The 12,134-nt window shown below is 43.5% G+C and overlaps 1 protein-coding gene across 1 annotated transcript in view; it reads right to left on the bottom strand.

Moving 5' to 3' along the window:
• Nucleotides 1-12,134, bottom strand: part of CAMTA1 (calmodulin binding transcription activator 1) — a 249,262-nt gene that overhangs the window by 153,493 nt on the left and 83,635 nt on the right. Inside the window, exon 5 of the mRNA XM_030463641.1 lies at nt 11,180-11,315. Coding sequence (XP_030319501.1) covers nt 11,180-11,315 — 136 coding nt within the window. The remainder of the gene's footprint in view (nt 1-11,179; nt 11,316-12,134) is intronic.

Here is a 12,134-nt window from a genome sequence, read left to right as displayed (position 1 = left end):
ATGATAAATAACAGTTTATAGCATAATGGAATTAATATTTACTTTGAAGGCTATGCAGGTTTCAAAGAAAGTTCCTATATCTAAAATAATCTCAATGGCCACTGGCTTTTTAAATGCTGTGAATTGAAAAGATGATGCTCAAGTATTGAATTCCAGTGCCCTCCAGTCATTAATAAACCTTCAGATTTTGGGCTTGCAATTGAAACCCTTCCACAAATTTTATACAATTACTGCAGTTCAAAACAAGTCAATTCAGAAGTCTGACTTAGTGCACACTGAAAAGCCTCTGGGGTCTGGGACTTTGCTCTGCCCACCCCAAGGAGAGGGACAGGGCAGGATGGTGGCTCTGGACCACAGGGCTTGGAGTCTGGGGCAGGAACCTTAGAAAGCATTTCCAAGAAAGTTGATGACCTTCACAGACACAAATTGATTGTGTTTTTGTAATTACAAATCTATTTTTTATTATACCAACACAGAGAGATTAAAACCACTCTGAAATCTAAACATGTTCTTCATATGAAGCTAAGAAAAGAAACTTGACTGGTTTCAGATGTGTCAAGTTACTAAACCTTGGTGTAGAGCCCTGGGCATCTCAGCAGAAGAATTGCCCCTTGCCTGGTGTCACAGTGGAGGTAAATGCCATTTCCCCAACTGCAACCAGTTTGTAAAAGTTTTGCTGTGTTTAAACAGCCCATTTTTCTTCCCAAAAGCCTGCAGCTCTGCCATCAGAGACATGTACAGCCTGCAAAAAGCTGAAAAAATGAAACCTCTCATTCAAAATTAAGTCCAAGTGTTGGGCAGAGCCACCACTCTGAGAGAATGGGCATGAAGAGAAGGACATGGGAGGCAGGAAAGGAGGTGTTGAATCCTTTTCAGCTCAGGAATGTGCTTTCCCTTAGCAGGGAAAACCTAAATTAAATTGTTCTGACCATGGAAGGTAAGACTCTATGTACTGAATGGAAACCTGTCCCCAGGGACAGCAGTGAGCCTGACCTGAGGACACAGAAGGGGAAAAGATGTATCTTACATCATACACACTCAAAAGTAAAAGCAGGAGGATTATTAACCAAGTGCAGCAAAACCAGCAGCATCTGTATGACCAACTTCTAGTGCTTGTGCACAGAGGCATCTCCTCATTCTTCCTTTATTGAAAAATTCTTTATGGCAACGAGCACACAAAAACTGCAGGCAAAGTGTAACCACCAACAGAACCACCCACACAGTATTAAAGAATATACTTAGGTCAGACAGAAGACATAATCTTCAAAATATATTTATAGTGCTCTAAGATGCTGCAATCCTCACTAGCATGGGGCCTTTTAATGGAAAAATACAACATATTTGTTGTGGTGACAAGCAGCAGCCACAAGCAGGCATGGAAAAACTGTCCTGGAGATGCAAAACTTGACTTCATTTATTGATTAATTTGAAGATCTGAATCTTTAACTTCATGAAACCCAGATATCCATAAAAGTTCGAGCTTATTTTACTCACCAAAATTTTAAGCCAAGCACAGCTTTGCAAAGCTTTGCAATTACAGATGAATTTCAATCCTTCCCTGGCTCTAATCTGCAGAATTTTCGTTCTGAAGAGGTTGTGGGGACTTATTCTTTGTAAATCATTTCAAAAGCAGCACTCCCCATGGCTGGGATCACCTGTGAGCAGTGGGAGCCCCAAGAAGGGCAGGGGATGCCCTGCCTGGCACTGCCTGGGTGATGCCCTCCGTGGGCAGCTGTTACCAGGGGCTTGTGTGGGGGGCAACGTCCCCACCCTGCCCAGGGGCTGCCAAAGAGCTCCAAGCCCACCAGGAAGGGGTGTCTGAAGGGACGCCACAAAACTTGATTGCATCCTGTGCTTTACCAGGGGGTAAAGCTGGAGGGAGGAAGGGGGATGGAGGAGGGAGAAGGGGGGATGGTGGAGGAAGAAAGGGGGATGGAGGAGGAAGAAAAGGGGATGGAGGAGGAAGAAAAGGGGATGGAGGAGGAAGAAAGGGGGATGGAGGAGGAAGAAAGGGGGATGGAGGAGGGAGGAAGAGGAATGGAGGAGGGAGGAAGGGGGATGGAGGAGGGAGAAAAGGGGATGGAGGAGGGAGAAAGGGGAATGAGGAGGGAGAAAGGGGGATGGAGGAGGGAGAAAGAGGGATGGGGGAGGGAGAAAGGGGGATGGAGGAGGGAGAAAGGGGGATGGAGGAGGGAGAAAGGGGGATGGAAGATGGAGGAAGGGGGATGGAAGAAGGAGGAAAGGTGATGGAGGAGGGAGGAAGGGGGAGGCTGAATGCACAGGGTGCCCCGGACCTCCAGCCCGGTCTGGCTGAGCCCCCGGGACAATAATCCCCATCAGCCACGCGATGGCAGCAGAAATATGGGAACCCCGGCATGGGCGAATGCATTAGCATCCGATTATAACGAGAGGATATTTTGCAAAGACGAGGCAACTGCTAAACGTAACCCAGCATCCATGACATTGCTGAGACGAGCAGGGGGGAGAAAAATAGTTTTCCCCTCTGCAATACAATGGTTTGCATTTGCTACGTTACTTTCATTGCCAATGGGGCCGTGTGTGCTTATTGTAGCACTGACAGAACACAGCCCTCTCCCCTGACTGTATTTCTGTTGTAATTTGTCCTACAGCAGGCACAGGGACGGGTGATTCCTCTTCCAAACTAATTTCCTGAGGTTTGGGTAACCAGCTTCTCCCAGCTTCAGCTCCAGGCTGATCCCACAGGGGGTTGCTGCCCATCTCCTGGGAAGCACTAAACAACCTGGCTTCACCCGAGTTCCCATGAGAACCATCAGTTAATTTATTCCAAGAAATCCAACCTTTGGGTTGTGCAGTGGCTCTCTGCCCCACTGGCACGCTCAGTGAATAGAAAACACCCACGATCTTGTTCCTGTCAGCTCCATCCCATCAGTAGCCATTATCTCAACCACCTTAGCAGGGGCCAACATCTCATTAGTGCCCTTTTGTCTAAGATGCTTGCCTGCTTTTTGTCTCTCTCTTTTTTTTTTTTTTTCCCCTAACAAGGTTGTTTTCCAGGAGATGTTGAGGAGCCTTTTTATTTTACAAACTCTTGGCACCCAAAGTGAGACAATCCATAAACCCCTGACACAGCTCCCTGCCTGCTGCCCATGGACACCCAGCATCCCTGCACAGCTGCAGGATCCACACAGATCCCAGAGGGTTTTGGTTCCCCAGGCTTTGTTCCTCTGGCATTAAGAGCAGGGATACACATTTCCCAGAGACTGCCAATGTGTGAAAGGGACATGGGCAGCACTGGCTGATTAATCCTCACCTCTGGCCTATACAAAGGGCAAGCAAATAATACCCCACAAAGCAGTGGCCATTAAAATGTGCACACCTGCTGGACAGGGCCACACTCCTAAAACCTGTTTTGCCAGCTGTAAGGAATTTTACTGCTTTATGGGGACAATACCAGACTTGGCTCAGGAGCTCCAGCACCTCCAAACCCTCCACAAGACTCTGCTCTCACCGCTTCCCCTCCCTACGTACTCTTTGGTAAGCAATATCTGTCTTTCCAAGAGGAACTCAGGAAATTAAAATGTTTAATGCATCTCTGATGCATACAAAATTAGCAGCAATACAGCAAATGAGATTTGCTTTCCTTTCCAACACACCATCAAGTAAATAAATAAATATAAACACATTAAAACCCAGGCACATAACACGGAGACACTGATGCTCCTCGTTTCCAGTGGAAGCCCTTATCTCCGTCACAGCCCACAATGCAATTACAAGATTACAAGGCACATGCTGCTTCAGCATCTGGATCCTCCATGCAATCACAGGGATCCCTATAGAAAAAGGAAACCTCTTAATCTTGGGAGGAATGGCAGCAATTCTGCCTCACTGCACCCCACAGAAAGAGCTCAGGGGCTGCCCGGGGCTTCAGCCATGGGAGTTGATCTTTCTCTGCACAGAAAGGCAACTACGTGGTCAAAGAAATAAATACAAACCCCTGTCTCTGGTGCAAAAAGTATTTATTGGTTTTGTTTGGTTTGGGGTTTTTTTGCTGTAAACTGCCTCATCTGAATTGCAAACACCGGGACAAAGCTCAGACCAATAAACCTCCTCTCCCATCTCCAGTCCCCAGCACCTTACAAGTGAGACTGCAGATCCAGCAATCCAATCTCCATATATTTTATTCTCAAAATATTTCATTTCTGGCCACCAATCTTTAGATCTCCTATTGTATTTTGTTTTCGTAAATGGATTTTCCCACAGAGCTGGCAGAAAATATATTTAATTTTGGATTTCTCTAAACTGAAATAGTCAATATAAATGTCAATGTGTATTTGTGCTGTACAGTCTCTGAAGTGACACAAACCTCATGTTTCAGAGGGGGGTACAGGGCTGCCTGTTAGTTTGGCTTGTGTCTGCACACTTATTCTAATGTTTTATTTAATAAGGATAGCTAAATAACACAGAAGTGTATTACATTTTTTTTGTTCTGCCTTTTCTTTTGTTTTGGGGGGCTCCATAAAGCAGCAGGGTGTCTACCACTGCTTTGCAGGCAAATCAAGAGGAAGATGGAGAAACTGGAGTAACCTCCACCTCGAGGCCCAAAGTTTGTCAATCCCATTCCTTTAGACCTGTCCAGAATATTGAGGCTCCTGTTTCCTCCCCACCAGCAGAGTGCACAAACCCCAGTTCCTCCTCTCTGCCCTCCCCCAGCATGTGGTGCAATTGCAGCATCAATTACTCAAACAATTTCAATCTATCCAGACACTAATGTCATTAGTCCACAGAGATCCTTTTTGGAATAATTTACATTGAAACTGCCTTTCCATGCTAAATGAAAAATGCTTGACTTTAGTGAATGGGATTTGAATTACAAACCTACCACATGTGGCTCAGCTTTATTCATGCTATTTATTAAACAGGAGGAAAAAAACCATGATGCAGTCAATTACAAACCAATTACCTGAACCACTGCTGCAGACCTGTTGCTTTGCACTGAAGGGAAAGTTGCCCTTGACTTGAGCAGAACTTGCCTTGGAGCCAACTTCCCAAAACCCACAAGTGGTCCTGACCCCCAGGGACCTCTTGCTGCTCCAAGGTTTGCATTTGTGGAACCCATCCCATTGCTTCCTGAAATTCCACACAGACAGAGCTGCACTCTTTGCTCTGCTTCATACCATTTATGCAAAACCCTCGGTTGTTGCCACGAAGCAAACTGTTTTCAAAATAGAAAGTTCAATCTGCTTTGCTTTATAAGTTGTCTTTTGTAAAGGCAGATGAGGAAGGCAAGGATCCCTTACCCCACTGAGACCACACTGAACAAATGGGGGAGGGAAAAGTGGAGAAAGCCCAAGAAATAAACTTAATCCTTTTATTCTACCTTTTTTCCCTTAATCATACGAAACCAAAATCTCTTCCCATTCTGGTTCATGTGCAGAAGCAGTCTCCTGGCATTACATCAGTTATGGTGAAGGTAACATTTGCTCTCCCTACCCCCCAGCAATCCCCTGCCCACGCTCCTCCTGCAACTCAGCCCATTCCCAAGGTATCACTGGAAAGACTGTTCACAAAAGCAAGGGTAAGAAACAAACTCTTTGTTTCTTTGTGAATTCATTTTCATCCCTTTTGGGGTAAGCTTGGCAGTTCCCAAGTGTCGCCATCTGGCAGCCTCCTGCAACGATCCAGAGGGAAACACTTTTGTCTGGTTTCTGGTTTTAGCTATCCTGGACTGATGCTGCCAGGCTCAGAGAATGAAGAAAATACAGCACAAAAGCTGTATTAAGATTTCATAATTGTCCCACAACTATTCTCTTACCTGTTACAGCAAGGCCTCTTTCCATGGCACACACTAAGGAAGGAGACAGGAGACAGAGAATCCCAACCAGGGGGCATCCAGCCCAACATTTGAGGACAGAAAAGCTTGGCAGGAGAAGCAACCCACACTTGAACCCCTTTTCCTCCTGCTAAATCAAGGAAGTCCTTCAGGCTTTGGGCAGCCCTTTCAGATCTGAGCGAAGCATCTCATCCAACATCACACACAACCCCTGATTTCAGCTGAATCTTTTTTCTCAGCCACACAGATATTAAGAAGGCTTTTATTGCTGAAGTCATACACCGTAAAATAAGCTACAACAATTCAAGGATTAGGTACATTACAGGCCTGTTGAGGAACAAAGCTCCACAGCACATGTAGGGTGTTAGGAGAAGATGCCAAAACCCACTTCCATTTACTGTGAATTTATGTTACTGCAAGTGAATACATTAAGATCCTGATATAGAAAACAAATTATTGATATGTATGTTCCCTTCAGAAGAGACTCTCAGGAGACCCATTCCAGATTTAATGATAATCCATATTCCCCTTCAGAAAGAGTGAACCAGAGCTCTGATTTCCCCAGGACTGCCCCAGACACATGAATCATTCAGATACCATCTCACCCTACATTCTGGATGACAGAAACACCACGTCGAAGAGGGAATAGGATTAAACCTGACCATGGGTCACAGGGAGTCAACACCTTCCACATTTCTGCAGGAAAACCTGCCCCTTGCATCCAAGACACAGCTGGGGAGATGCTGTTTGGACTCTGAGGCCAAAGAGTGATGGAAGACCAAGGGACAGGCTGGTTAGAAATGGCAAAAGTCAAATATTAGGAGAGATGGAAAGAAAATATCATTAGCAGTGATGATAAAGAACAGGCTCCTCCTTCTTGGGCAGCTTTTCTCCTTTGCTTTCCTGGCTGCACTTGTTTGTGGTGATGCATGCACACGTGTGTGCCATATTTCCAGAAACCTTCCACATTAAAGCCCTATTTTCCTCCAGAGCCATTCTGCAGCACTTCTCTGGAATGCATTAAGCAGCCTGGCTGAACAATGTAATCCTAATTAGTTTGCAAACTACACAGCTCACCTCAGAGGGCAAGCACAGCCCGTGTAAATTAAAGCCAATTGGATCAGGCTGTCCTAGGAACAGTTTTCCAGCCTAATCCTGCCAGAGCTTGCCACCCCCCAACTTACTTTCACCCTCACTAATAACTTACAATTGAATTTCACTGACAACAGCAGAGAATCAAGAGATGTAAAAACATTCTGCAGTTGGATATTCCATGATAGGTTATTTTACATTAAAACAGAAAACACGTTTGGTCACTTGCTAGAAGTCACCTTGTTGCCAGCACAGGCTGCAGAGAAAAGGATGCTGGAGCCACCCAAACCCTGCAGCCCATCCCACCCAGAGGGGATCCTGCTCCAGGGTCAGGCTGAATGCTAAAGGAACCTTTGCAAAGTTTGATGGTGATGTCCCAGAGTTTGTGCAGTAATTGGATAATCTAAAATTTCCATTCTTGTCCTCGTGGACTAATCTGTAATAGTGTTAAGGGACAGTTAGGATATTAATTAAATACAAGTCCTGCATACAAAATTGATACTCTGCATCTCCATCTCCACAAGGGAGTTTCCCTCCTAATAAGACTTAAATCAAGTTTTAATTTTTTTTTTTTTTTTTTTTTTAGGAATTCATAAAGATCATCATATTGTACTGAGCTAACATACATCTATATATGAGAGAACAAGACATTTCAAATATATGAGCTTTGGCTCATTCATCTTGTTCTCTCAGCTCCCTGATCTGAAATTAGCAGTGTCAGACTAAATCAGGGCTAATGAGGGACCCACCCTGCTAAGCCAGGGCCACCAGCAGCACCACTCCCTCCCAGCAAGGGAACAGGAGCATCCCCACCAATGGGTGCCCCATGGTCAGCACAGAAAGCAAGAGGGAAATTCACTATAAAAATAAATATAAAAAATATATAAATATAAAATAAATATAAATAAATATAAATAATATCTATTTATAAAAAATATAAATAAATATAAAAAATATAAATAAATATAAAAATTCACTTCAATTTTAGTGGTGGATTCCCATGAATCCACATTTCCCAGGCACCTGGAAAGGCTCCTGCATCAGCTGAGCCAAACACCTGGAAAGTCAGAGCAGCACCAGTCCAGAATGATGTTAAAGATATTGCAACCTTCCCCTTACTATTATTTATTAGTTAAAATTTTTAATTACGGGAATTGATTAGGAACACATCACCAGGGATCCTAATTAATTAGAATTTTCAAAAGGATCACAGATTGGAGGTTTTTTAATGGATTCCATAAAGAATTGCAGGGTGAGGTATATTAAGGGGAAGGCCAAATTAATTTCTCCTTTCTGGTTTATCCAGCATTTCCTAACAGGACTGTGCATTAGATTAACTAAGTAATATCCTAAACTTTCATGTGCAGTGATGCCAACCAAGATAATAGCTTGAGAATTTCAGGCAGCTATCATGTAGCATCCACTTAGTTAATTAGTTTATTCCTCTCATTCCTTATTTAAATTAGTGTATTCTTAGTTAAATTAATTTCTTCCTTATTTATGTCCTAAATCTGCTTTGGCTGCATGGTCCAAGCTCACCAAATCCTTCTCTACAGTCCCATTAGGTAACAACAGCCAGAAGTATCTGGCCTAAGTGTTTTGTTTCAAAATGCATTTTCCTCCTTACCCAGCACTTGGGAACACACAGGAGCTGCCACACTGATGACAACCAGCAAATAATTAGTTATTAAATCTACTAAATCTACACGTGTCTTCAGAAGTGGCTGCTCAATACTTTCACAGACCAATGTGTTTCTCCTTGCCTATTTGCTGCCATTTTCAGATCTCTGTTTGGATGCTATTGATGCTCTTGGCTCTCCCCTTTGCAAGTATTTTTCCATCAGTGTGACAATGATACCTATTTATCTTCTGGCTGCAAGAGTCACTGAGATGATCTGGCAGTGCCACAAGGCAGACAGTTATTTCATGCCCTGTTAAACCTTAATGTGGTTAACTACAGCATCACTCCAACTTTGGGGAAAAAAAAGCCATTTTTATTATTTTAAATCTGTTGCCTGTGTGTCTAAGGAAAGAACATGGGATTCCTATTGGGATGGTATCAGAAACAAACCCATAGCAGTGTCTGTGAAGCAGCACAGTGTACTGATGGAGTAATTAATTAAGAAGGTTTAAAATATATATTTTTGCCCAAGCAACACTTAGAGGTGAAGAAAATGAACTTTTCCTGCATTGTTCAGAAGATGAAGGGCTGCACTGGCTCAGAGGCTGCCAGGAGGGTCTGTTGGGCTTCCTAGAGAGAAGATTGAGGGATGCCTTGATGAGAGGGTGTAAGTACCTTCTCAGAGATAAAATACCAGGTTCTAAAGGGCTCTTAAGCTGGAGAGAGAGGTGGGAATGAATGGCCAAACCCCAGTGCATTCAAATCACAAAACAAGTACTCTGACACTTCTTTTCTTAAGTGGCAAATGTGATCAGCCAGAGGAAGAAGCCCTGAAAGCTGTGCATTCCCCAGCTCCAGACACATCCCATTTTGAATCTCTTAACTTTCCAGAAGCCAAGCTTCTATAAAACAGAAATTACTGGGCTCAGCACAGGGCTGGTGAGTTCAGCACGGTGACTGCCAGGCACTGGGGGGGGTGTGGATGGCTCCATCTTTGAAAACACACTTTGGGAAGTATTTATTTAATCCCAGGTATACGTGGTGGCCCTTGGTCACCACCACCCTCCTAACAGGCCAGTTTTGTAGTGCTGGTTCTGATATTCTGCACTGTTAAAGTTCACAGAAGTTAATTAAATCGTGCCCTGCAAACCCAACATGAAAACAATGCACAATTTCTATTATGCTGACTCTTTTTTTTTTTTCCTTGTCATAATACATTGCTATTGGATGTAAAAATTATGGAACAAAGTTATGCCTCTCCGGTGTAATATAATGCAATCCATTTAATACTATTTTAAAACCCCAAACCTCATTAAAGCTGACAGAATGGAAGGATGAAAAAATGCCTAGAAGGAGCTCAAGATGGATTCCAGGTGCTTGGCCACCTCATGTCCCCCACCCAAACTCAGGGATGGCCCCATGGGTGCCAAACCCCCTTGCACAACCCCCAGGGAACGTCGGGAGAGCTGATGCCATGCAAACCTGCCAAGATGGGGGTGAGGTTGGAAAGCTTTGCTTGGCCCAAGGTCCAGCCCAAGAGCTGTCAGACATGCCTCCTCATAATGGGGCAAGCTTTGGCTGTCACTGGAAAATGATAATTATTCCAAATTATGCCCAGCAAACAGTGCTGGGCTCTGCCCACACAACTGGGCACAGCTTCCCATCCCCAGTGATGTCTGCAAAATCAATACAGTTTACACAAATACATATTCTTATGGCTTCTCTGTTCATTTGCCAACATTACAGTGTTTCTTGATGACACAGCTAAATGCTACAATCACACATTATAACAACCCTGTTATAACTTTGGCCTGGAGTTCAGTATAAAACACAGAGAACAGCCCTCCTGTCTCAGGAGCTAACCTAGGCAAGGCTCTGCAGTTGCACTTCTCCTATCAGAAAATGTAATCCCCACTTAATAAAATATAAAAGAAGTTAAATAAATGTGCTTCTTAACCATATCTCTTTAGACCTTGAACATCAGAAGTGATCAGTGCAATCTTTCTCACACAGAGTTAAAAAAGAAGAGTTGTGTCCAACAACACGCTTTGGAACCAACAGGAATTCTCCAGGAATACTGAGTCAGGTGAAATCACCCATCTGAATTTCTCTGAATGGCTAAAGACCATCAAGAGAACAAGGGTCTCCATCAAAACCTGTTGTGAAGCTGAGTCTGATTCTGAATTCAACAGAAATTTGACTTCTGCTACTGTAGGACCAACACTTTGTGTGCATGGAAAATGATGACAGCTCCTACCACAAACTGTCCAGTATTTTGTGAGAATCAAATCATGTACATACCAAGCTTACATGGTGAAAAAAACCCAAACAACTTAGCATACACATCCCCACATGATGTTTGGGGGTCATGAAACCCCTCTGACCAAAAGATGCTTGGTGTGAAGACCCAGAGTCTGTCTGCAGCACCAGGGCTGAGACCTCCTGAGAACCCGAGAGCATGGGCACAACCAGATGGTGAAGTTACATTTAAATTCCACTCAAAGCAGTCATAAACAACATGTGTATTTTTGCAGGGGAAAAAGCTAGAATCAGCAAATTGAAACATTTTTCTCAACAAGTGGACAGCTTCACAATGAATGTGTTCTGGGGAGCTGCTTCTTGGCAGCCCACCCAATCCTGCTGTGCTCTCTTACCTCCACTCCTTGGACTTTCAGCTTCATGTGATCCTCCCTGGTGGTTTTCCCATCTTTCCTTTTTTTCCAGCAATATCCATCTTTCCTGTATTTCACCTTCTTCCTATTGTACAGGATCATAGAACCATTCTGTGGTCTGTAAACAAGAAACAGATTTGCATTACATTTCTGTCTGTAAAAAAACACTCCAAGAGAGTCAATGAAGCACTGCACAACAGTGTGAAAGGCTACACAGTAAAGCAATTCTCTGTATTTGACATAATACAAATTTTCACCTTCTGTTGCTGTTAACTGGATAACTGATGTTTGGTGATCTGCAAAGTTTTCCTTGAGAATCTTCTACCTAATGAAGCCACTGTGCCAGTGATAGGTTTAAAGAAAAGAATTTTAAAATCTTATCATAAAATAGTAGTGTTTCCACACATGCTGAAAATTAGGAGAAAGGTTAAAGAAGGAAAGGATTGTTATTATTTTATTATATTCAATCTTTTAATGCATCAGCAGGATTAGATAACAACCACCTCTAACGCATCACCAGAATAGAGATGTGTGCTTAAAAAGGAAATAAACAAGCAAAAAAAGCATGGAAGGAAAAAAGCATTAGCTTGTACACTGGTTTTGCTGTTCCTACTTAGATCAGTGCTAGACATGGAATAACTTTCTCTCTTTTGAGCACTCACAGGACTTCAAAGCCACACAAAAACATTTTCTGCTTCGAAACCACGCCGCTGCTTTCCAATATCAACAAAGGCACCTTGACACCTGCCCAGCAGACAGGAGTCAACATGGGTTTGGTGTACAACAATATTTCACAGAAATGTTCTGCTGTCTGCTAAGCCGACACACAAAAGGGGCATTTCTGCTGTAATACTAGGAAATAAAAAGATAAAACCCCAATGCTGCAGAGAGAACGTGCTGCCCACGATGCTGCAGACAGTCACAGCGGGGCAGTGGG

The sequence above is a fragment of the Calypte anna genome, chromosome 21, assembly GCF_003957555.1.
Source record: "Calypte anna isolate BGI_N300 chromosome 21, bCalAnn1_v1.p, whole genome shotgun sequence".
Taxonomy (NCBI): domain Eukaryota; kingdom Metazoa; phylum Chordata; class Aves; order Apodiformes; family Trochilidae; genus Calypte; species Calypte anna.
The sequence above is the reverse complement of the archived record's forward strand: the minus strand, read 5'-3'. Positions and strand labels throughout refer to the sequence as shown.